Source organism: Danio rerio, chromosome 21 (genome assembly GCF_052040795.2).
Source record: "Danio rerio strain M-AB ecotype USA chromosome 21, GRCz13ab, whole genome shotgun sequence".
NCBI classification, from domain to species: Eukaryota; Metazoa; Chordata; class Actinopteri; order Cypriniformes; family Danionidae; genus Danio; species Danio rerio.
In genome coordinates, this window is record NC_141041.1 from 22,920,859 (window position 1) to 22,947,790 (window position 26,932).

Sequence of the window (26,932 nt, forward strand, 5' to 3'; positions counted from 1 at the left end):
AGGCCTCAGGAAATCTGGGGACTCCAAATATCTATTATTTTTCAGAAATCATATATAACAAAATCCAGATATCATATAGAACATAAAGAGCCAATTCCAGCCCTTGGCTGGCAAAGGGTATCTAATATACCAAGAGGGGGTGATTGCTTGAATGCATATAGTACTTCCAGCTAAAAAATATGGCATGTACCTTAACTTTTCATATGCTAAAAAAAAATATTTTTGATACAGTAACATAAAGTGTATCTAGTATGCAAATTATAAATGAAAAAGCTCTGAAAAAAACCTAATTTATCCCAAATAAAACATAACAAAATATAAACACAAAACAAATGGCCTACATTTAATGACCAACATAATAGAAAACTCACAATAACAGGCTTATAAAAAGCTAGAGAATCAGATGGTTATACTACTTTGAAAAAGTTATTTGTACGTTGCTAAAACAACACCACCAAAATCTATTTACACTGTGTTCAAAATTATCAAGCGAAATGAATTTGTTGTCATGACCATTTTTTTTTCCAATAAAAGTCATGAAATCAATAAAAGTCACTGAAATCAATCTCAGATTCCTGTGATAATTAGTTTGCAAAGGGAGTCCAATGAAAAGAAACCTACTTAAGAAGGACGTTGGGTATTATTAAGCAGGCCACAGGACTCAAACAATATGGGTGTAACATAGGAGAGCATTGCAATAGAGGTGGAAATCCAAACACAGCTTTACTGAGAATGGTCAAACAAGCAGAAGTCAAACAGGTACAAACACAAACATCAGGGGTAATCCAAAAGAGAAAGTATAGGAGGAAGATGGAGTGGCTTCCGTAGGTCGCCCAGGCCACTCTTGGAGCTCAGCATGGACAGGTCTGGTAGAATGTTGCAATAGAGGTGGATATTCAAATGCAAATAATTATTAGGAAAGGTCAAATTATTATTGAGAATGACCAAACAAGCAGAAGTCAAACAGGTACAAACACAAGCATCAGGGGTAATCCAAAAGAGAAAATTCAAAGTATAGGCAATAGGTTGAGGAAGTCAGCAAACAATCATCAAACGTGAAACTGTTCAAAATCAAAAACAGGCAAGGCAAGGGACATGGAAAATGATCAGAAATGTATGTGACAGTAACGAGATTAAGGGTGACTGAGCTGCTCTTATAAGGTTGTAAATTGGTTGCAAGTATCTGTGTAATCAGAGTCAGGTTCATGAACATGTGGTATACGTGGTCTGGGTGAGGTGCTGATGTGAGGTGTACAGTGCTGGTGGACAATCCGCTGGGGATCATGACAATGAGACAGAAAAAGGATCTCTGCTGCCAAAAAGTATCTGGGCTAGTTACTGTATGAAAATATTAGATTATGGATTATGACAAGGTTACACTGCTGACAAACCTGGCTTTTGTTCCGAAGGTTAATGATTCCTCTTACAACTGTTCTGCTTCAGGATTTTTATTATGCCTTACTTATGCTTTCTATTGGCTTATGTGGTTTTATTGTGTGTCCTTTGAAAAGTTGAAAGGTTATCTTTCTTTCGAGTCTGTTCTGTGGCTTTGGAAAATATGAGATAAAGAAGTGATCTATATCATTCCCCTAATGAGATAGCGAGCGTTGTTTGAAAAAGAACATTAGGTTACTCTGGTTCTCTGTGAAACTTCCCTATTATACTGACTGATATTATACAGAAGTTAGCTTAACCCTAACTGCCTACAACCCTACAAGTTAACTTAATTCTAAATGCTTAACCGTACACCTGACAACAGTGACTAACCACTAAAATACAAATAAAGGAATAGAAAATTTAAATCACACCCGCCGATGCAGTGGCGCAGTAGCTAGTGCTGTCGCCTCACAGCAAGAAGATCTCTGGTTTGAGCCTCGGCTGGGTCAGTTAGCGTTTGCATGTTCTCCCTGCTTTGTGTGGGTTTCCTCCAGGTGCTCCGGTTTCCCACAGAGTCCAAAAACATGAGGTACATGTGAATTGGGTAGGCTAAATTGTCCGTAGTGTATAAATGTGTTTGGATGTTTCCCAGAGATGGGTTTCAGCTGGAAGGGCATCCTTTGCATAAAACATATACTGGATAAGTTGGCAGTTCATTCCGCTGTGGCGACCCCAAATTAATAAAGGGACTAAGCCGAAAAGAAAATGAATGAATAAACCACACCCACTCCTTTGCAGTGGTGTGGGGGAGCACGCTTAAACGCCAATTCAAATTTAACCTTGCCCAACAGACAATCCATAACTAATATACTGCTATTTTAGCTCATTATTGTCTCCAATACATGTGGAGATGCCCCTCACACAAACTCTGATGCTTGAAACTGAGGGGCGCATTATGAAATGCAGTTTTTGATAGTATTTTTTTATAGTATGATAAGCTTTGCTGTGATATGTGAATTTCCAACCATTATCCTAAAAAAATTATGAAAATTTAAGTTTATTATTAGCAAATAAAATGCAATTGAATTTAAATTTAAATTTGGATTACAAAGGCAAGCATATGTATTACACAATCTACTAAAAAAGCCCCCTCGAAAGTCAATGTATAGGTGTTATGCTGAGTAGATGCTATCAGTTTTTGACCACAATGAATAAACACTTAATTTTACAAAACAATTTACTTTGTTGTCTTCTAAATGAGCGTTTCACTATGAAGCAAGTCTGCAAAAAATTATTGTTCAACACAAAGTGCACAAAGTTATTACAGTCTAAATGAAAACCATGTTCATGTTTCAATGCCAGAAACAGTGTAAAGACAAACCAAATTTAGCAATTACAAATTTTTTTGCCATATAACCATGTGCAACATGTTAGTTTTTTAGTCTGAAACAAATTCAGACTAAATTCTCTAATTTTCTGTGGTAGCTGGTTTAACTGTACCACCTTTACAAAATGTAAAGTAATATATAAATAAACAGCTGAAGGCCTGGTCTCTCATTCCATATATAAGAGGACAAAGACATTTGGGGAAAATTAAAAACACTATAAAGCCTACATACATTACATTCATTGCAGTCACAAAGTCAGCATTAACATAAATGACTTCTTGGACAACTCCAAATAAAATGGATGTTACACCAAGACCCAGCTGTAGTAGATGCAGAAGAACAGTCTTATTAGCTTTTTTAGCTGACATCTTATCACAAGCAGCTGTTTTAGCTACAGCTGTTATAGATGCATAAGTAAAGATAATAACAACAGATACTAACACAAATAACATACTAGTGAAAGCTATATCGAGTTTATTGTAGATCTGCAGCCTAAATAGAGTCGTTCTTGAACAGAACAAATGCATTGCTATGTTTGTAGTATCAATGCAATAAAAAATAATAGTCTCAGACAGAGGCTGAATCATACTTATGATACAGACAACACCAATAGCCAAGCGAGTTCTTTCAAAACTGGTCAATTCTGCATGTCTGAGAGGAAAACAGATGGCCACGTATCTCTCCAGTGACATTAATGACAGATTTAAAGTAGAGATCTGATAGAGAGCTGTTGCAGAAACGAGAAGAAGAAGACAAACATTTTTCATAATTAAAATCCCACTAGCTGCACACACATACATCACCACACTCATAAAGAGATTGAGAGTATCAACCCAAAGCATCTGACCGAACAGAATATAGCGAGATGTCTGCTGGAAAACAGTCTTTTTTCTTAAAGTGAAGATCATAACAGCGTTGACATAGAGGAAAAGAACACATGGTGTTACAATTAAAAATGTTCTCACTGGTGCAAATTGTTCCATCAGTCTCTGAGTTAATTTAGATGTAGATTCATTCAAATGAGACATTTTCAGAAGTGTAAAACATGAAGATCATATTAAACACAGATGGTGTTTTAGACCACTGAATATAGTTCAATCTGCAAATATACAGTATGTGCTGCAGTTGCTGGAGGCTGCTGATGTTAAATAGTGGACCATCATATTTTAAATACTGTCAGACTAAATCCCAGAGGGTGGTTTGTCTGTGTGTATCAAAAACAAAGCATGAAGACATACAGTGCATGCCACATAGCCTTTGAAATATTTGATCGACCACCCCTTTAACGACGCTTTCACACTAGCACTTTTGGTCAGCACCCGGGTTCATTTGACGTCAGAGTACTTATGTATAGCTAGTGTGAATTTGCCTTCTGAACCATGAACCGTAACCCAAGTCCGCCTGAAAGAGGTGGTCTGGTGTTTGGTTTGTGCAAACTGGTTCACTTCTGGTATGAATGCAATCGTAGCAAATAACGAAAGTAAACCACCAACAGTACAACAAACTGTTGTTTCCATAATGTTTATTCGTGTGTGTGTGTGTGTCTGTGTATCACGTAAGGTACCATGGTGACAAGCGTGACTGAGCTAGGACAATCACAGTTTGCTTGTCTCCTTCAAAAACAGCTTCTGCAGACATCGCCTGATGTTCTGAACCTTTATAATATTATAAAGAGTTTAAATAAAGTGTATGTCCATTCAGTAAAAGCAGAATGACCATAATGTGTGGATATCTTTCCATTTTAGCGATTTGCTTTCGTGTTCGTCAGCTAGCAGCTTGATGACACAAGCGTACCAGGGTTTAGAGAGAAATTAGACAGTGTGAACACAAACCAACAGAGAAGGTGGCAAGGCGGAACAATCAAACTTAGGTTCGGTCCAGGCAATTAAACAAGAATTTCTTCTAATGTATCACTTCTTTTTGCTGCTTGGCTCTTTGGTGTACCACATAAGATGCACAATAGCACTGTCTAATACAACTTTTAGGTGCTACATATTTTAATATATATTTTTAAAATAATTTAGTGCTTTGATGGTAAAGCTGAAATTTCAGCAGCCACTACATTGCATTTTAGTGTTTCCTATCTAGTGTCCTGAAGCTCTTCTGTACACATTGTGGTGAAGGCTTCTACAATGGCGACATGTAGTCCATTCCTCCACCAACAGTTACTGGTGTTTTTCTCCTGTCATAGCCAATGAGGCATCTTCCGCAAAAGCCATTTCTGATTCCCTCACCTTGCCTACAGGGGGCCTCTTGTCTTTACACAGACACAAAGGCCTCATATGGCCTCCCATGATGCTTACTCCAGATGTGTAACAGCCGCCAGCACTGGCACAGTGGTCTCTACCCCAGTTTTGGCATTCTCTTACTTTGTCATCGCCACAGAGGCATCTCTTTATAGACCATTCCTCACTCCCTAAATCTTGGCAACATAGATTTCTTCCCTGTCATGGTCACAAGTTCTCCTCCCATCTATAAAAACCTTTATTTAACCAGATAATTAATTGAGAACCAGTTCTCATTTACAATGATGACCTCATCAAGAGGCAACATAAAAAGCATATATGAAGCAGCAGGAACACAATATAATAACAATTTCACAGATGCAATAAATAACATATAGAACCAAGAAAAAAACTAAAATCAATCACAGCGATCCTGTACTATTAACTGGATTTAATTTTTTAAGGATGATAGTGGAATGAAAGTGTTAAGCTTTAAGGTCTGCTGTCGATGATTCCAAGCATCTGCAGCTGTAGCGACCAAATGAAGAGCAAACTTTGAATATACAAAGGTTAATAAGACTACTAGAGCCCAGAAAACATCAACATATTTATTAAGAACATATAAGGTTAAGAAGTGACTATAAATATAGTGGAGTTTTCCCAGTAAGAGTTTTGTAAATGAGCAGAAACCAATGAATTTGTCGATGTGATTGATGAGAAGGTTCCTCCAACGTGTCCCTGGCCCTAACTTATCCCACTTCAACAGAAGTTTTATGGATTTAGGTATATTTTTTGGGAAGTCGCGAGTGTCTAGATAATTCTAGGAAAATACGACAGTTTGTTGGGAAGCGTCCAATCCCGATAGGAAGGATACTGTGGAGGCCATCTGCTACCCAATGGGGGAGATAAGATGGCAAGATTACATAAGGACTAGCCCTAAGAAGGGGGAGTGCGCATAAAGAAGGTGGTTAGCGGAGAGGGAAGACACGGGTCCACCCGAGAGGGGGGACTGAACCGTGGCGGAATAGGCATATGGGATCACCTAGTGGGGATCACGCATAGCAGGCACCTATACCCAAAACGTGGGCTGACCAGCGGGCAGACCTACAACGTAGTGGGCCAGCAAGTGACTCCTCCGCTAAGTCAGTGCTGGGGGCCACGGAGGAATCTGCAGGGCTCACCTGACGGGGAACTTTACTGGCAGATAAAAAGGCGCACCTATCTCCGTGTTAGGGAGAATGGCGCAGCAAGCGTATTTCAACACCCTACCGAATTGATTCCTCAATCAACAAAGGGTTACCTATTACCCTTGAGGAAACCGGCTCCACTTGCAGATTGTAAAACCTTGCAAATGTGTTGGGTCTCGCCCAGCCCGCAGCTCTACAGATGTCTGTTAGAGAAGCGCCGCGTGCACGCGCCCAAAGAGGATGCGATGTTCCGAGTGGAGTGCGCATGCACTCTTGGGGGACACGGCTCACCTCGGCTTTGATAAGCAAGAGAATGGCATCCACAATACAGTGGGATAATCTTAAATTTCGATACGGCACTTCCCTGCTGCCGACCATCATAACAGACGAAGAGCTGCTCAGATGATCTAAACTCTGAGTGCGGTCCAGATAAAACGCAAGGCCCGAACTGGACAAATAAAGAAAGGGCTGGGTCTGCCTCCTCCGGGGGCAGCGCTTGCAGGCTCACTACCTGGTATTAAAACGGATTGGTAGGAACCTTAGGCACATATCGCGGGCGGGGTCTCAGGATGTGAGAGAAAGCCAGCCCAAATACAGGCACGAATCACTGACCGAAAAATGCCTCCGGGTCCCCTACCCTCTAATCCATATCAACGCGACCAGCAGAGCTGTCTTCAGGGACAGAAAGATACTGAGTCGAGGATCGAAGGGATCTGACGTGGCTCGTGTAACGAGGGCGAGATCCTAAGAGGGCATGAGAGGGGGGCGGGGTGGATTAATACGCCTAGCGCCCCTGAGGAACCGGATGATGAGGTTATGCGTTCCCACGGTGCTGCCAGCCACCACGTCATGAGAGCGGAGATGGCAGCCATGTAACCTTGAGTGTGGAGGGCGACAGCCTTCTCTCCAGCTTCTTTTGGCGTAAAGACAGCACAATGCTGATCTGGCAAATTACGGGGGTCTTCTCTGCGAGACACACCATTTAGTGAATAGACTCCACATCAGGGCATAGGCGCGCTCGGGGAGGGGGCTCTAGCCCGAGTGACGGTATTAGCGACCATAATCGGAGGTTACCTAAGTCTTCCTCGCGTCTAAGGACCACCCGGAGGTTCCAAAGATCGGCGAGGGTGCCAGATGGTGCCCTGTCCCTGAGAGAGCAGGTGCTCTCTCAAAGGAAACTGCCTGGGGAGGGCTATCGCGAGGAGGGAGAGCTCTGACATCCAGGTCCAGGTTGGGCCAGAGGGGCGCAACCAGCAACCTGTTCCTCAACCTCACTGATCTTGCACAGTAACTGCGCGAGCAGGCTCACTGGGGGAAACGCGTATTTGCGCATGCCCCGAGGTCAGCTGTGAGCCAGTGCATCCGTGCCGAGAGCCCTCGGTCAGGGAAAAGAACAACTGGCAATGAGCGATCTTGGGGGAAGCAACAGATCGATCTGCGCTTCCCCGAATCGCGCCCATATCAGCTGAACAGACACGGGGGATGGAGTCTCCATTCTCCAGGACGTAAGGCTGCTGTGAGAGCGCATTGGCAGCACGGTTGAGCTTGCCTGAATGTGAATGGCATGCAGCGATTTCAGCCGCGGATGACTCCAGAGGAGCAGACGGCGGGCGAGCTGAGACATGCGGCGAGAGCGAATACCCCCCAAGCGGTTGATATACGCCACCGCCGCCGTGCTGTCCGTCCTGACCAGCACGTGTTGCTGCTCCAGCACTGGAAAAAAACGGTGGAGAGCGAGGAACACTGCCAACAGCTCCAGGCGATATGCCAATGCAACTTTCCACAGGTCCGCAGCTGCATGCCCGCAACGCACAGCCCCCCAGCCCGTGTTGGAAGCGTCTGTTGAAACGACAAGACTGGACGCCTGTCCTAGAGGCACTCAGGCCTGTAGGAATGAGGGGTCGCTCCAAGGGCTTAGGGCGCGGCGACAGATCAACAGAGACTCGGTGTGTGCACGTGCCATGCGCGTCTGGGGACTCGACCGTGAAGCCAGTGCTGGAGTGGTCTCATATAGAGTAATCCGAGCGGTGTAACGCAGCTGCGGATGCCATATGCCCCAGGAGCCTCTGAAATAGTTTCAGTGTGACCACTATTTTACTGTCGAACTCTCTTAGACAGTACAGCATCAGCTGAGCGCGCTCTCCGGAGAGGCGAGCTGCCATGGTGACTGAGTCCAGCTCCAGCCCTAGAGAAGAGATCCTCTGCACGGGGGCGAGTTTGCTCTTTTCTCGGTTGATCTGAAACCCCAACAGGTGGCAGTGCCGGAGCACTTTGTCTCTGTGCATAATCAATTGCTCCGAGAGTGGGCAAAAATCAGCCAGTCGTCGAGATAATTGAGTATGCGGATGCCCGCGAGCAGAAGGGGCGCTAAGGCACCCTCCGCGGGCTTGGTGAGGACCTGCGGAGACAGAGAGAGCCCGAAGGGGAGGACTTTGTATTGCCAAGCTCGACCTTCAATGCAAACCGCAGAACTGACGGTGGCGAGGAAGAGTGGAGACATGGAAATATGCGTCCTTCAGATCTAATGCTGCAGACCAACCCAGAGGACGAACGCACAGGAGGATGCGCTTCTGCGTGAGCATTCTGAACGGCAGCTTGTGCAGACAGCGGTTCAAAATGCGCAGATCTAGGATTGGCCATGACCCACCGCTCTTTTGGGCACGATGAAGTGTAAGCTGTAAAACCCGCTGTCTATCTCGGCTGGAGGGAGCGGCTCGATTGCATCCTTCGCCAGGAGGACAGCAATTTCCTCTCGCAAGACAGGGGCGGACAAGGGGGCTGACCCTGGTGAATACACACCCGTGAACTTGGGAGCCCGTTTCTCAAACTATATCGCATAGTCGAGTCTGATTGTGTGTGTGAGCCACCGCAAAGGGCTGGCCCGTGCTAACAAGGCAGGCAGAGCTCTCGCTAATGGATTCATTGCTACAATCGTTGACGTACCAGCAGTGGGGCAGCGTGGAGTGGGTGTGCTGATCCGGGAAGCGCGCAGGTCCCACGGAAGAGCTGGGGGTGAGAGATTTGCTCTCACTCTGCACCCGAGCTCCGGAGGGGAGGCTCGAGGGGTGGGAGAAAGGAGACAGTCCTCCCAGCGCTCGTGAGCCACTGGCGAAACCGAACCTGCAAGCTAGAAAGCATAGCGTCTGAGACTGGCAGATTTCGCGCTGTCACATCCGGGGAAGTGGAAAAGTGCTCTTTTATTGATGTTTTCATGGCAGTAAAAAGTGCCGTTGGAAATGGGGCCCCGCCCTCCAGCGGGGAAAGAGCAAGTTCCCTCTTCTCCAGATGGCCTGTCCCAGGGAGGCTTCGCGGTCCGTTGCCGGACTTAGTGGCGTTCTGGGCAGGGGGGGCTGCCTGCTTCCAAGGTGCTCGACGCACTCGCTTCGCCAGAGGCGTATGCGGGGACGGTGCAGCTCTTGTAGGCGGGCGAGGAGCAGATTTGGATGGTACGCCGAGCGGAGCGGGCTTACAGACTCGCCGATAGGACATCACCCATCAGACTGCTCTCTCACCCCCTCGAATTCCTGGGTGAGTTCACAGACGGTGTCGCCAAACAGGCCAGCTTGGGATATGGGGGAGTCAAGAAAGCGGACTTTGTCGACTTCGCGCATATCAGCCAAGTTTTAGCCAGGGGTGGCGCTCCTAGACCACTAGTGTGGACATCGTCCTCCCCAACGTAGACGCAGTGGACTTAGTGGTCCGAAGAGCATAGTTGGATGCGGTGCGAAGCTCATAAGCCTGGGTTGGACCCACCCTCGTGCAGCTCGGCCAACGCCTGCGCTTGGTAGCGCTGGTAGGTGGCTATCGCATGCAAGGCGGAAGCAGCTTGGCCCGCAGCCTCGTAAGCTCTAGCTCCGAGGGAGGCAGATAACTTACAGGCTTTGGATGGGAGACGAGGCGGACCCCGCCAAGAAGAGGAACCACGCGGAAAAAGATTGACTGCAATCGCGTCCTTAACCTGAGGAATTGCCACATACCCTCTGGCCGTTCCACCGTCAAGAGTGGTGAGGGTGGAGGGACATGCAGCACGAACAGAAAAAAGTGCCCTTCAAGACCGCGTGAGCCTACTGTGCACCGCCGGGAAGAAGGGAACGAGAGGCTTTGAAGGCTTTGCCCTCTGGTCCTCTACGTAGCACCCATCTAGTCGGTCCGGCCGCAGAGCTGGGGGATAAACCATCTCCAACCCACGGCCGAAGCAGCCCGGGAAAGCACGGCTAACATGTCCGTTTTAGGATCCGTTTTGACAGCGCTCACCTGCCCGGAGGGGGCGAGCGCGTCTGGATCATCATTGGACAATGAAAGCCCACCCTCCGATGCCGCGGTGGACGTCTGGTCTCCGGTGTCATCGAGCGTAAGGGCTACCATCTGTTAGACGGATCGCTTCCCCCGCCCGAAGCTTGGATGGAGCGCTTGGAGGAGCGGGAGGTCCGCGGGCCCGTCGGCGACGGATTATCTCTCGCTGAAACCCTCAGTTCTGCCTGAGTGCCCGCTGCAGAGCAGGGGACAACTGGGGTGGTTTGTCCTTTTGCAAAGGCTTGCCACAATCTTTACTGCGCAACAGTCATGGCATCGCAATGACGACATGAACAGCCCGCGAGCACCACATTAACATGCTGGACCCCCCAGGCATGCAACGCAGTGCCCGTGCCCATCATGCGAGGACAGGAAACCACCGCATCCAGAAACGCACAGTTGGAGCGCCATCCTGAAAAGGACTTGCTGCACGACTGTGTTGCTCTCTTTGTGAAGTTGCAACTCTATACCCACCGCTCTGGAGGACCACACCCAAAGAACGCCAGGCAAGGGAGAAACCCAGCTCGACCGTCTGCCGCTGCGTGTACACACTCTGGACCGGGAGAATGCTCTCGTTCGCTCGGAATTGCTGGATCACAGCAGGAGGAACCCTCATCGACTCGATCAGAAAGTCTCTGAAGCGAAAAGGATAGCGAATGCTTGCTCCACCTGTGCTTATATGCGGAGTTAATTGGCAATGAAGCACACGTGCGCAAGCTTACGCTGCCAATTCATTGGCATTCATTGGCCCGTTTCATACTCTTTCAGACAAGTGGCTTCTGAACCGAATCCTCCCATACGTGGATTTTCTAAAATCAAATCCACTAATAGCATTATAATAGAGTTCCCCACCCGAAAGAGAACAGGTGTTAATGGTGTGCGTGTGTGTGTGTGTGTGTGCACTTGGATTAACCTTACTTGGCCATATCACATTAAATGTGTTTATGTTAGGTGCACTTTATCTAAAATATGCAATTTAAGGGCGAATTATGGTTTACAGACTGTAATTTCAATTTAATGTAACATTCTTTTGTATTTTTATTGCTAAGCTACAAAAAATAACATGAAATGTTTCAATTAAATGTTAATCAGATTTTTTATTAAATGTACTTACAAATGTACGTACAGTTGTCACCTGAAGGATAGAGGACAATGCAGAGACATTAGTGCGCAAATGACAGTAAAAGCAGATTCTGCTTGATTATTGTATTCTGCATTGAACTTCACTGTTTTTTTATTGTAATAAGTTATCATACGATTTAACTGAATGTTTTCTATTTAATTTTAAACATGAAATAAAAAGTACCTATGGCAACTTTAACTTTTGGCCCACAGCTCTCAATAATCTTTAGTTTTGGGCCCTTCATACAAAAAAGTTTGGACACCCCTGGTGTAGGAGCTTGACAACTAATTTCACCAAAACCAACTGGGGAGTCAAATAAAACATTGTTGTTGTATGAAAAGACTGCACAAATGCATTGCAAAACAGACAAAGCAGAATAGCAGAATGGGTATACTCTAAAGAGCGAAATGAAGATTAGATTTTTTAATGGCTCTATAATATCAAAAATAAATAAAACATACATTGTACAAGCATATAAAATCATTTACATTTTTTAGGAAAAAACAATGGATATGTAAACAAAAATGTAACTGCTGTACATTTATTCGAAAAAATGTGGGAACATTTTTCATCCCGTTTAAATTTTGTGACTGTTTATCACTGAACAGAAGTTCTCATAAGATGAAGCAGACATGTGAAATCACAATCATAATTATCTCAATCGCCAACCTGATTTCACCAAGTATGCTCCAGGATTAAGATCTATGTTGATCCTGGAACAACATTCCAATCAGCCAATCAGATTTAAGGGATATGTTTACTGTTTATGTTAAGTTTAGGCATACATTCAGGTTTGTGCACTACATGAGTGTTATCCAACTTTTATTCCCCTTTTGGGGAATTATTTACAGGTTTAGGGTTAGGTAATAGGCATGGATACATTTTTGAACAAACGTGATGTTCCAAGATCAACATAGAGGTTGTTTAAGGATGGCATTGTACTTGGCAAGATCACAACATGCTATCAACAGACATTTCAATTCTGAATCTTCTACAGTATGTCAGTATGACACATATAGGCAAGCTTACATTTGGAGATGCTGAAAAATGATATTTTGTAACTTCATCATAAAATAAAAATAAACATGAAACATGATCTTTAAATATAATTAGAAGCTAACCTAACATTTCAACAGGTTATGCCATCAGTAACATATCTAGTTGTTCAGCCTCCTCCTACCAAATGAATCTCAGTATTACATTTGTTTTGCTTTTTGAGACCAAATGTGAAGTAGTATTTAAATAAACAGCTGAAGGCCTGGTCCCTCAGGCCATATATAAGAGGACTCAGACATTTGGGGAAGATCATAAACACTACAAAGCAAAAATACATTACATGTAGTGATGTCATGTAGTCAGTATAAACATAGATGACTTCTTGAATTACTCCAACTAAAATAGATGCAGCACATAGACCCAGCTGTATTAGATGTAACAGAACAGTCTTATTGGCTTTTTTGGCTGATGCTTTATCACCAGAGGCTGTTTTAGCCACAGCTGCTATAGAAGCATAAGTAAAGATGATAATGAAACACACGGTCACAAAAAATATACACGTGAAAGCTATTTCAAGTTTCTTATAGATCTGCAGTCTGAAGAGAGTAGTTCTTGAGCAGAACAAATTCATCACTGTGTTTGTAGAATCAATGGAATAGAAGATAATCATCTCAGAGAGACATTGAATCAAACCTATCACCCACACCACAGCAATGGCTATGTTAGTTCTTCTGTAACTGGTGATTTTTGCATGACTAAGAGGGAAGCAAATAGCCACATATCTTTCCAGTGACATTAAAGCCAGATTCAGTAATGCCACCTGATAAAGAGATTGTGCTGCCGCAAGAAGGAGGATACAAATATTTTTAAAAATAAAAATCCTGCTAACAGCACAAACAAACAGCACCACACTCATAAAAAGATGGAGCGTATCAAGCCAAAGCATGTGAGCAAACAGAATATAGCGAGATGTCTCCAGAAAAACAGTCTTTTTCCTCAAAGTGAACATCATGACACCATTGACATAGAGAAAAACAACACATGGAGTCACGCACAAGAATGTTTTCACTGGTGCATCTCGATCTACCAGTGATAGAGTCTGTGTGAGGTTAGATGTAGAACCATTAATATTAGACATGTTCAGAGAAGTAAGACATGGAGATATACATCAGATGATGGTGTAACAAAATATTTCCCCAATTTACAACATCCTTGTCAGTAGAAAAATCCAGGCTCGCATGTTGTTGAAGGCAGGGAGAGAGAAAGACCCCAAATGCTGTAGGAGCATCACTCTTTATATATTGTTCCTCACATCATTATTTTACGCATGTTAAATCCCATTGGTTTTCAGTAGAGATCTGGGTGTGTTGCCTTTCTTTAGGTGTTATCTGAAAAATAAACTCCCTTTGGGATATTTGTGAGTCTCCTGGAATATTGATTCTTAAATAAAACAAATAATCAAACCACCATTCTTTAGCAATTGAGGGATTTTTGATGCAGTGGTTTCCTGCCCCCAGATGATGGTCACAATCGTTGTACCCAATGCCAGGGAATTCAGCATGCTAAATTAGGGCTCCTGAATACATGTGTCCTTTACTGTAGGGGGAAGTCTATGGTGACGCTGATATCACATTTTGCAAAACTCCAAGTGTGAGACCTTGTTCTTGCTACCTGCACAGTGGTTAGCATGCAGGCAGGCAGGCCAGAGGATTACAATAGCACCAAATCTGGTAAGTGAATCTTTCAAAAGCTCCCACTTCTCTGCACCCTGCCTAAAGCCTGGTTTATACTTCTGCATCAAGTGATCAGCATGACCCACGGCGCATGCAGCGCATGTAGCCATGCATTTATACTTCTGCGCGCTGTGTGTGTTGGTCTGCAATAACACTTCCGAAACACTAGCTGGTAGCAGGTGTTTATGTTTTTCTCTGTTGAGTTTGTTTATTTTTTCTGAACGCTGGAATTGGCAGACGTGCAACAACTTTAATCATAAGGCAACCACAAAACAACAGTCTCCATACGGAGCTCCTTCACGGGACTCCACACTTGTAAAAACACGCTGCATCAGGCTCGCACAGCTCTCACCTCCACCCACACTTGTCAGCGCTACCAAATTAACCAAACACAGCTTGCGCTACACGTCGTTGCAATGTGTAGTTAAATTTTTTTTTGAGAGGTGTGCATCAGTGTCGTAGACGGCCATAACGAGGGCTATGTGACTACGTGTAGGCTGCACCAAAGTATACTTATGCGGAATAAAGTATACTTGACGGAGTACTTTAAATTAAGATTTAGATAAGACTGCTGACCCATCCCGCAGCATGGGCTCTTTCTCATTCAATGACACTCAATGTCCCTCGCTGCATTGGAAGGTGTTACGGCCCAAACTCAAAACTGGCTCGAATAACAACAACATTCAAGGTTTGAGCCGAACATATGAAAGACACAGACGTTCCGTCAATACGTTTAATTTTCAGAAATCATAAGTTTTCAAAAGAGACAAAACATTAACAAAAATCAATTAGACAGGTAGGGCAGCTAAGGTAAACAGGTCTCTGACTATACTGTTTTAAATGGACAGATCTTACCTAAACTCCCGTGAAAGTAATAAAAATAGGTGAGTCTTCCGGGCCACTGCTTACCTTCGCTAAAATAAATAAATAACAAAACGTGACTATGAAAAATAAACCCCAACCTACTACAAAACAAAGTGTCAAAATACACAGACTATTACGAACTAAGAATCAAAAGATTAACAGGAAAAAAACACTAAATGGAGCGGCATCTAGATGGATGATCGCCTGGCTTGCGGAGCACCGCCAGCTAGACCGCCTGAGCACAAGCCACCACCGAGCTGAGGGACGGCAAGAGACTGCAAGACACACAGAGAGAGAGAGAGAGAGAGACGCCATTGCTGTCAGCCTTATATACTGGGAATCCCCAGTGACGTCACGGGCGTCATCCAATCCTGGATAAGCCGGGTAGAAACACTCCTCCTAGAACTCGATCGCAACAAGCACAAACCGGCAATAAATAAATAGATTAGTTAAATAACACAGACCCACGTAACAGAAAGTGAGTTGTTATGTTCCAGCAGGACCCCTTCCTCAAAGTTGACATGTTCTCCTGTGCAACCACCAAGATCAGGAGGTGTTCCCCTTTGTGAACCATGTTGGGTAGATGAGTGTTACATTGAAGTTAGTAAGGTCCATTTCTTTGATCCATGTTTCCTTCCTCTCGGAGTTGCAAGAGGAGGTCCTGCAGACTTGGAAGGCACCTAGGTAGAAAAGCAATTGTGGTCAACCTCTGTCCACAAAGTGAAGCTACCTGGTGGGATCACCTGAGATTCCAATCCAAACCCTTTTTCCTTCATCCCTGAATTCCAGAGCATGTATTGCTGCAGACCAAAAACAGCTCTACTCTTACTCAGACTTAAAACTTAAAAAAAAGTTCCCTGGGCAAGAATCATGCACTCTCTGTGTAAGGCTAATGACTGCTTTATGACCAAGTAGCTGCACTTGCTTCAAGGAGAAGCAGATGTCCACACTTGTTGTCCAGAACCTTGGCTAATGACTGAATCTGCTGATGTGAGAGAATTGCTTTCTTTCAAGATATGCTTTCTTAGTTTTCTGCAATGTGTAACAGTCAAGTGCTATCAGTCACTTCATATACCAATAGCCTAAAATGACTGCTTAGCTGCCAGCAGCCAGCAATTCATCCTGCTCCCTGCAAAGTGCATCATTCTTTCCAATGACCAAGTATAGCACATGCATGTCATGATTTTGCCAAGTACGATGCAATCCTGTATTAACATCTTGATTCTGGAACATTGTTTTGTTCGAAAAATGTATTCACACCTATTCCATACCCCGAAACCCAACCATAACTGTAAACTATTCCAAAATCAGAGGGGAATAATAGTTGGATAATACTTTAGAAGTGCATAAAACTAATAGTAAGCCTAAACTTAACATAAACGGTAAATGTATCCCTTGATTGTGATTGGCTGATTGGAATGTTGTTCCAGGATCAACATAGATGTTAATCCACTAACATGTCCAACTCTGTGAAATCAGGTAGGGTATAGGGCACGCTGGTTCCTCCAGCCAAGATAAAAAAGCAGGTTCTATAGCTTGTTCTTTATTGTACCCAAAAAGAGCGGTGGGTTATGACTAGGGCCAGACAGAATTTGCCGCCATTTTCTGTTATTTCTGCGCATTTGTCAACAATATTACTGAAATAAATTTAAAAACTGAATAAATATAAATTTACAAACATTTACGTAAGTAAATAAATAGACTCAACGATGGGCTAAAATCTGCAGATTTCTGCATGCACAGATTCCATATGGGCCTATGACTGCTCCTTCCATAGGATGATGATTAAGATACTCATGCAGAAGGACATCCTTAGATGCTGCCATTCTTTGGTTCGCAATTATCAACCTGAAGGACAATCTTAGTAGAACTAATTTCTTGTCTTGATTTTGCCTTGACTGTATTCATGGTGGAGCATGGCAGTGCAATGCCCTAGCATTTGGGCACTTTCATGGGTTTTTAAAAATATCATAGAGAGTGTCATATCCCCATCTAAACCCTTAAATATCTAGACAACTGTCTCATATTGCTCGTAAGTCATGGTTATATACATAAACATCAGTGGTTCAGGACAGGTTGCTGTGTGCCATTCACATTCTGGACGAGCTCAGTTGTGCAGTCTCATTACAGCTAACACTCCCCTAACAGAATGGAGACCCCATCTGCAGTTGGTGGTCCGACTGATCTGAGAAAAACTATGGGGAAGCTCAGGTTTGCAAATCTTCTCAAAGACAGTTGTTTTACTCCAAGAAGCAGACTCAATCCTGGTGAGTGCTGTTTGCACACTGCACTTAATGTGCCCTGCACACTGTAAACAATCTTTTGAATTATTTTCCCATTCTTTTATGTTTTGAAATTCTGCACATGCTTGGCAGCAGTGGCTGTGCTGTTACTTATGGAAAGTGTTTTCTGTATTGGCTTTAAACATCATGTTCACCTTTAACATAGGTTATTATGTATCCAATGGGTCCTTAAAAATTCACACTTATTTGTATCAGATAGTTTAAAAAAGTTAAAGCCACAATAAATAGTGTAAGAAAAGTCTAATTATTTTTTCATAAGTTCTTAAATTTCAACCATAATTTGATTAAATAAATATTCACATTGTATATGTTCAAAATTTGTTTTTAGCTTTTACTCATACAATTTAGTTTTAGGCCATGGCTCTGAGCTTTTTAACCTTTTATGCACAGACAATTATAGCTGTAAATGTTATTAAAGGAATTAATAAATAAACTTTAGCATTATACTAAATATGTTGTCTGTTTGCCATATCATGAGTCAAACACACACACACACACACACACACACACACACACACAGTTTACATTATTTTAAATTTTGTTATACAATAAAATCTTTGATGTTCATTTATTTTTTTTAATTAAAGTTTATAGCAAACAGTAATTTGCATTGAAAATGTTAATTCTTTGTTACTGTCATGAAATCATTTACCAGAATATACTGTAGAAGATAAAATGGACAACAAAATGTTGCTTCTGAAATCTGATATACAATTAATTTATATCTTCATTATCACATAACAACAAATGAATGATTTATCAAGTAGTTTTTAATTGTTGTGTGTAAAAGACTGTTATGTCGGAGCACATTTTGCATCATAACTAAAACAGTATGGTAAACAGGACAACAACAAAACAACAACAACAAAATCTCAGTCAGTGTTAGTATTAATTATATTTGGGGCAGAAAAGATGCTAAAACATTGACAATTGCTTACTTTTAAAACACTTTCTCATGTTTGTGGTCATTAAATTTGTGGTGATAAGGGTTTAATATGTTTGTTAAACACATGGTTAAATATGCATCTGTTTTTTACACCAATATCTGATTCAAGTTTTCATTTTTTGCAGTTTTAGAGATAACCTTTCTATCTTAATAATTAAGAAACATTATCTACTGTACCAAGACTTTTAGTTACTATTTCAATATTTAACAATCAGCTGCCTCCTCCTAAATGCATCTCTGTATTACATTTGCTTGGCTTTTTGAGACCAAATGCGAAGTAGTATTTAAATAAACTGCTGAAGGCCTGATCTCTCAGACCATAAATAAGAGGACTTAGACATCTTGGAAAAATCATAAACACAACAAAGAAGAAAAACATAAGACTAATTGTAGTCGCATAGCTGGTAAAAACATAAATGACTTCTTGAATTACTCCAATTAAAATAGATGCAGCACATAGACCCAGCTGTATTAGATGCAGAAGGACAGTCTTGGTGGCTTTTTTGGCTGATGCTTTATCACCGGAGGCAGTTTTAGCCACAGCTGCTATAGAGGCATAAGTAAAGATGATAATAAAACACACAGACACAAAATATACACATGTGAAAGCTACATCAAGATTCTTATAAATCTGCAGTCTGAAGAGAGTAGTTCTAGAGCAGAACAAATTCACTGCTATGTTGGTTGTATCAATGGAATAAAAGATAACAATCTCAGACAGGGATTGAATCCAGCTTATCATCCAGATAACACCAATAGCCATGTTGGTTCTTCCATAAGTGGTGATTTCTGCATGTCTGAGAGGAAAGCAGATGGCCACATATCTCTCCAATGACATTAAAGCCAAATTCAAAGTTGAGACCTGATAGAGAGCTGTCGCAGCAACAAGAAGTATAAGACAGACAATTTTCATAACAAAAGGCCTAAAAACAGCACAAGCAAATAACACTACGCTCATTACAAGATTAAGCGTGTCGACCCAAAGCATGTGACCGAACAGAATATAGCGAGACGTCTCCTGAAAAACAGGCTTTTTCCTCAAGGTGAAGATCATGACTCCATTGACATAGAGGAAAATAACACACGAGGACACGGATAAAATGGTTTTCAGATCTCGATCCACTGGCGTTATAGTCTGAGTGATGTTCGAATTGGTAACATTGGAATTAGACATCCTTAAAAGCACAGAAAAAGACTATATGCTGTAATACTGCAAACAAAAAAAGTCCTTGCTTGTCTTATTGATGTTGTTGAAGGCACAGAGAATGATCAGGTAGTGCCACGCTTTAAATACCATTGTAATGTAGCTGTAATGGATTATGTAATAAATCCCAGTGGATGGTTTGTATGCATGTGTGTATGCATATATGTATGCACGCATGTTTGTATGTCAGGATGCTTGTTGAAAAAAAAACCATCAACATAAACTGGTTAATATTTCACCAAGTGCCTGCCTATCATTATTAATAGTAAATAAAAAAATTTGTGCCAGTATTTGTGTGAAAAAGGTTTCTATGACTTAAGACAGAACCACTTTGAACTCAAAACAGACATGTCTTATCATTTTTTTAAATACTGCAGTATTTATTACAAATGATTTATTGATGCACATACTTACTGTGCCTTTTTAAAATGACCTGTTTTTATTTAATATTGTGTTTACTGGTGGGCAGAGCAACTTGTTACTGAAATGAGCTCTACCAATAATAAACCCCAGTTTTCTAAGCGTCACATCCGTAAAGACTTTTGCCAATAACCTGTTATATGTTCTGGCTGTGGTGGCACGGTGGCTCAGTGGTTAGCACTGTCACCTCACAGCAAAAAGTTTGCTGATTCAAGTCCTGGCTGGGCCAGTTGGTATTTCTGTGTGGAGTTTGCATGTTCTCCCTGTGCTCATGTGGGTTTCCTCTAGGTTTCCCCTATAAGTCCAAAGACTTTATAGTGCTATAAGTGAACTGGATGAACTTAATTGGCTGTAGTGTATGAGAATGTATGTGGATGTGATTGTGTATGGGTGTTTCCCAGTACTGGGCTGCAGCTGGAAGGGCATAAAACATATGCTAGAATAGTTAGCATTTCTTTCCGCTGTGTATATAAGGAGTAAGGAACTAAGCTAAAGTTGTATGTATGTATGTATGTGTATGTGTGTGTGTGTGTGTGTGTGTGTGTGTGTGTGTGTGTGTGTGTGTGTGTGTGTGTGTGTATGTGTGTGTGTATGTATGGCCCTCTGGCCCACCATGCCTATATTATTTTGCCCAAAACCAGCAAATACACTGGAAATTCCTGTTAAAATAATGTGCGGTTTTATGTGGCTCAAATCTGGCTTGGTGCAGGCACAGATCTGAATATCTCTCTGACAGTGCTTGCCTTCATGGGGGTGACAACATAGATGTGTGACTGAAGTTCATTTAAACAATAAATGACTATGTTTACATGGACATCAGTAATTGAACTATTTACTTTAATTTGAGGGTGACGCAGTGGCGCACTAAGAAGTGCTGTTGCCTCAAAGCAAGAAGGTCGCCGGTTCGAGCCTCGGTCAGTTGACGTTTCTGTGTGAAGTTTGCATGTTCTCCCTGTGTTCGCCTGGGTTTCCTCCGGGTGCTCCGCTTTCTCCCATAGTCCGAAGACATGGTGTAGGTGAATTGGGTATGCTAAATTGTCTGTAGTTTATAAGTGTGTGTGGATTTCCCAGAGATGGGTTGCAGCTGGAAGGGCATCCGCTGCTTAAAACATATGCTGGATAAGAATGTTCCTTTCAAGTTTCTATTGTACTACAAAGATCAATTAATGACATACTATACTGTTTTCTTTCAAGTTTCATGTAATTAGGGGTGTTTTATTATTATTATTTTTTTTACATCAACAGCAGTTCATGCTGTTGCACATTCATTTAGCAACAATTCATTCATGCCTCAGAAACAAACTATGAGGAACTTGATAAGACTATAAATTAAGGAATGAGGAGAGAGTTGTTTTAGTGGAATTTTAAAGAAAACTTTAGAATTTTCTGGGCAACGTTTGTAAAACTGTGTTCATTGATTGAGTTTGTGATGAGTCTTAAGGAGTTCACTGAGCTTTTGGAAATGGGGGTGGCTGCAGTCCTGTACTGACAGCAGAGAATACAGTGTCAAACAGCAGGAAAAAATGTGTCAGCATGTCTATACTTTGCTTCAATAATTAGACTAAAATAGAAATACTCCACATGTCTTAATTTGTGCTTTCTACAATTATGACAAAAACCACAATTTACATGGTAGACTCTTTTAATCATATTAAAATCAGAGTATTGGAGTCCATATAAACATACTTAATGTGTCACATAATGCAATTACATTACAGTTAACTACACAGACCTTTATATGACTTAAACAATAATATTAAATGAATCTTTTCTGACAATGCAGTAAGAGAACTTAAAAATATAATACAAAAAAAAATCCTACACATAGTAATGTTCATTACCACATGCTTATAAAAAGGTGAAAGATCATCAGATGTGTACACCATTTCAGAAGTTTTAGATAAATGCAGCTAATCATCAAACATTTTTAAACACGAGTTAAATATTTAACTTTAAGTTATGTAGAAAAGCTTTTCAAAGAGTGGATCTTTCTTTTTGTAGTTGGAAAAGGGAGCACACCTAACCAAATATCTGACATCAGGTTTTTTTTTTATTAATGTCATCTAGGGTCTTACTTTTTGACTTCTTTATTCTGAATACACACAAATAAATGTAAAGTCGATGTGTCATTTCAAAAAGAACTCAAGCCTAAGTCAGTTACACAAAACTAAACCAAAAGCAAAGAGAACTCAAGTTGAAATCTAAATGTGGACATGACACGTCAAAAAGAACTTGGGCCCGGAGAAGGAGGAACACAACTACACAGAAAGCAGACTTGCTTTGTGCTGAGACCACCCCATAGAAAAAAATGTGAGAAAAAAATGTGTCAGTCAGCCAGAAGGGTTTTGTGGGGCTTGCATATCTGTGTGTGTTCTATTTTCTTCTCACCGATGCCAAAACTGTGCCAAAAGTGCCACATTGTATAGCCAGAATTGGCCTAAAAGTGCTTGCTATCTGGGTATATTCAAATAAAGTCAATTTTTTTTAGTTTTTTTGCCACACATAAGTGTTTTTGTAGCTTTGTATTATTGATCTGAAGCTCACTGTCAAAAAAGAAAAATATGCTAATTCAAAAACATCACTTTAGAACAAGTATTTGAATTATTTCCTTGCATTATGTACAGTATTGTAATGCCTCAGCAATGACTAAATTTTGTGAAAACCTGTAAAAATGACTTTGCTTTGTCTTGCTAATGTTTTCTATCAGGCCATCAAAGTGCATGTTTATTATCGGCATTACGACATTTTATCATGAGAGTCATACAATTTAACAACACGGATGCATTCTTTTGCCCACAGTAAGCCTACATCAAACATGTTAAGTCAACTTAAGTCACATGGAATGTTTTGACAATGTTTTCAATTCATTTTCTGGACTTTGAACATCTCTAGATCCTTGCTGTTTAATGAGGGTCAGAGAGATCTCAGATTTCATCCAAAATGGCTTAATTTGCTTTCCAAAGATGAACAAACGTCTTAGGGGTCAGGAATAAAATGAGGATGAGTAATTAATTAAATAATTTTTATATTCGGGTAAACTAATCCTTAACAGATTTGTTTCATTGTTTGTCTTTTATAGGGCCCAAAGAAGGAGAAACACAATGAAATCACAATGATTGCATATTTTTCCAATCTGGGAATGTACAATACACGTTATGAAGGGGTTCCATAATTTGGGAAATGTTACAATCATTCTAAGCAGGCCCAATGCAATAATAAAAAAGACAATAAAAAAAACACACAACCCACCATTTCAGTGTCTACCAACATCCAACCAAATCCAGATAAAAAGTGGACCAAATGCATAACCCACCATGTAAACTGAATACCATTTGAAGTAACAAGGCCTGAAGCTGTTCAGTACTTATAATGGATTGTTTTCTATACAGTTGCTCTGTAATATTTTGAATTTGAGAATCAATCACTACTGTTAATGTAATCCTAATTGCAATGTTTAATACAGATTAAATATTAAACACATTATTTTGGTATATGTAAATAGAAGTATCCACCAAGCATGCATTTCCACCTGTTATGTTGGATAAAAAAAGCAAAATGTCTTGTTTTCAGTTTTTGTGTGTTCATATGACACACACTGTTTATCTGAACTCTCATAAACCACATAATGTCAATCATAAGCATTGCATCAGAATCCATTCGCACAGTCCCTTGTGTTTTTGTGATGAATCTCATTAAATATTTACTATTTGTCTTGTACAAATGTGCTCTCTGAGGGTCTGAAATGTACTGTTGATGTGAACCTGAGGAGCTTAATCTTGGCCACAGGGAAAAGAAAACCTTATGTTTTGCTCCTGTTGTTTTGTTCCCCTTGTTATTGAGTGTGCCATGTAAACAACAATGCATTAAATAAACATGCATCCTCAGGGGATATTCGAAGAGGGTGATTTATAGCGACAAGCAGTGAAATGAATTTACTCTCTTTGTCAAAAATAAAACATTTAAAAAATCTAGTTACAAAGTTTGCAAAACGCTAGATAGATCATAGTTTAAAGACTTTATAAAGTTAAAAAAATAAAATGAAGATAAAAAATTTAGGTCAAAACGTTTAGATAAAGCATTTTGTGCATCTCTGTTATACATAAATGAAGAACATTTTAACAAACAGCTTCAATGAAAGTAATATAAACAACAGCACACGAGTAGCACTGCAACATGCCTGTATATGTGCCAAACATTTAGAATATTGAAGGAGAGTCCATTTATTTCAATACTTTGTTTCAAAAGTGAAACTTGTGTGCGATATATTAGTTCACTACACACAGAGTGAAATGTTTCAAGCCTTCATTTGTTTTAATTTGAATGATTATGGTTTAAGGTTGAAAAAAATCCTAAATACAGTATTTCACAAAATTAGAACATCATGACAAAGTTCAACATTGTAGGCTCCCTGTGTCTCAATCTAGTCCACTAATTAATGCAAAGCCTTGAAATTGTCTTAGTCTGATCTACAGTAATGTGCTTCAGAATCATGGGATATACTTCTAACTTGACAGTTGTGCAGAAGACCATCATTGGAAAACTCCATAAGGGGGAAAAGTCTCAAAAGGCAAATGCAAAAGAAACTGGATACTCAAATAGTGCATTATCTAAGTATTTTAATAGAGTGTTAAGAGGAAATTAAAATGTGGCTGGAAAAGGTGCACAAGTATGACCGCAGCCTTTTTTTGAAGAAAGGGTGTCAAGATTGTCAAAAATTGTCAAGAAAGGGTGACTGAGCATCAAGAACCACCATATACAGACATCTGCATGACTACAGCTCTAGAATTACATGTGTCAAGCCACTTCCGAAGCAAAAATTATGTTTGAAGCATGTGTGCTGGACTAAAGAGAAAAATTACTGGTCTGTTGCACAGTGATCCCAGGTCCTCTTTTCAGGTGAAAGCAAATTTTGTATTTCATTTAAAAATCAAGATAGCAAAGTCTGGATAAAGAGACACAAAAGTAAAGCTGTTTAATGTCCAGTGTGAGGTTTCACAGTAAGTTATGGTTTGGATAGCCATGTCATACAGTATGCTGATTTGGGGCCATTGTCTTTTATCAAGTCCAAAGTCAAAGCAGCTCTATACTAGGACGTTTTAGCGCACTTCATGCTTCCTGCTGCTGATAAGCTTTATGAAGAGGATGATTTTGCTTTGCAGCAGGACTTGGGACCTTCACACAGTGCCAAAGCTACCAGTACCAAGTTTAAGGACCATGGCATCCCTGTTCTTAATTGGCCAGGAAACTGACTAAAGACACCCCCTGTTAAACCTCATTGAAAAAAATATTTAGGCTATTGTCAAGAGAACACTGAGGGAACGGAGAACCTAATATGCAGACTAGTTGAGAGCTGATATCAAAACACCTTGGGCTACCATAACAACTCAACTGTGTCAACCGCTGATCGCCTCCATGCCACAACACCTTGATGCTGTAATTAGTGCAAAAGGAGGCCCAACAAAGTACTGAGGACATAATACTGTATGTTAACACTTTTCAGAAGGTCAACATATGTTTAAGATCCTTTTTTATTGGTCACATGAAATAGTCTAAATTTGTGAAATACTGGATTTGGGTTTTTTCATCTTTAATCCACTAATCATTAAAATTGAAACAAATGAAGGCTTGAAATATTTCACTATGTGTGTAGTAAACTTATATAACACACAAGTTTCACTTTGTGAAACAAACTATGAAATAAATGGACTTTCTCTCGATATTTAAATTTTTTGCGCATACACTGCTGTAATTTGTGTGTAGGCAGTAGGCCGAAAGCAATCATACAGTACACACAGTCTCAACAGTTTATTCTACAGTTCAGCACTATAAGTGTGTAAAGTAAATAAATAATAAAAAGCATCCCCTGAGAGTCTAAAAAACCCTTTTACTATATTCCACCGCAAATTCTCATCTCAAGTTGACCATTGCTAATTCGTAAAGTCACTTTAGAACAACTTGAATTATTTCAGTGCATCTAGAATATTATTTCTTGGTGAAGATTAATTGTTGATCTTGCTCACAGATCAATAAATCAATCAAGGTGTATCTGTATTTGACATCTAGGAATTCATAAACATTAATCCCCACAAAATCCAAAGTAAACAAAGAAACTACATACAATAATATAATATACAAAAAAGAGAGATTAACTTAGAGTGGGATTTACCTTCATTTGTTTTGCTTTAGCAGCAGTAGTTTAACATCAGTGTGAACAGGAAGTTCCTGAGACTTTTATTTTAGTACTTCCTACTAAAACAAAATATTGTGTAGGGTGAAGGGCTTTATTTTTGCACATCATATTATTTTTTTCATTAAACGTTAATTTAGAGAACATTTAATATAAGCATCCTAAATCGTTCAATTTTTTTTCTTTTTAGATAAAAAATATGGATGTACATATTAAACAAGCTTTGCATTAAATTACAAAATTATTTACCACATATGTGAGGTTTGTCTAATACATTGTTTATGGACAGAACAGTAAATTTGACATTGTTCGCTCTTTTGGCTGCTGTTTTGTCTTACACATTTTTTTTCCCTCTTTCTGACAGTGGTGAAAACACTGTCATGGAATTTATTTATTTTTTAATTTGAGCTAACAGGAATGCATGCATGTAACATATGAATAAGATCTGTTATTTATAATACATTTTTTTGTACTTTTTTTCAATAATAATCAGCTAAAAAAGAATGGAATAAATAAAAGTTGTTGGAATAATTTTCGTTTAGGAGAATTTTCGTTGCTGGAATGTAAAAGGTGTCATTTAAAAGTTATGTGTTAAAGCTTATAATGCTGCAACCCAATTAAATCAACACAAACAACATTTCAAACAACAGATTTATTAATTCAATTAATTATTGAAAAAAGGGAGT

At 40.6% G+C, this 26,932-nt stretch overlaps 3 protein-coding genes and 1 long non-coding RNA gene across 5 annotated transcripts in view; all 4 read right to left on the bottom strand.

Annotated features, from left to right (window-relative positions):
* Positions 1-2,526: 2,526 nt before the first annotated feature.
* Positions 2,527-3,910, bottom strand: or93a5 (odorant receptor, family 93, subfamily A, member 5). Its single transcript, NM_001423397.2, is given in 1 exon segment — positions 2,527-3,910. A coding segment is annotated over 1 exon segment (948 nt). The 5' UTR covers positions 3,794-3,910; the 3' UTR covers positions 2,527-2,845.
* Positions 3,911-11,316: 7,406 nt separating this feature from the next.
* On the bottom strand, positions 11,317-13,860 carry or93a7 (olfactory receptor, family 93, subfamily A, member 7). The gene is given in 1 exon segment (NM_001423405.3): positions 11,317-13,860. A coding segment is annotated over 1 exon segment (969 nt). The 5' UTR covers positions 13,728-13,860; the 3' UTR covers positions 11,317-12,758.
* Positions 13,861-15,041: 1,181 nt separating this feature from the next.
* LOC147838830 (uncharacterized) lies at positions 15,042-26,292 on the bottom strand. Its single transcript, XR_015520321.1, has 3 exons — positions 26,226-26,292; positions 15,651-15,866; positions 15,042-15,461 (listed from the first exon to the last, which is right to left on the bottom strand). It is a non-coding gene; the product is annotated as an uncharacterized LOC147838830 (long non-coding RNA).
* Positions 17,094-26,932, bottom strand: part of LOC147838831 (odorant receptor 131-2-like) — a 1,093,102-nt gene continuing 1,083,263 nt past the window's right edge. For both annotated transcript variants that reach the window (XM_087301279.1, XM_087301278.1), the window contains exon 2: positions 17,094-19,991. In XM_087301279.1, coding sequence (XP_087157405.1) covers positions 18,647-19,609 — 963 coding nt within the window. In that variant the 5' untranslated portion in view covers positions 19,610-19,991 and the 3' untranslated portion in view covers positions 17,094-18,646. The remainder of the gene's footprint in view (positions 19,992-26,932) is intronic.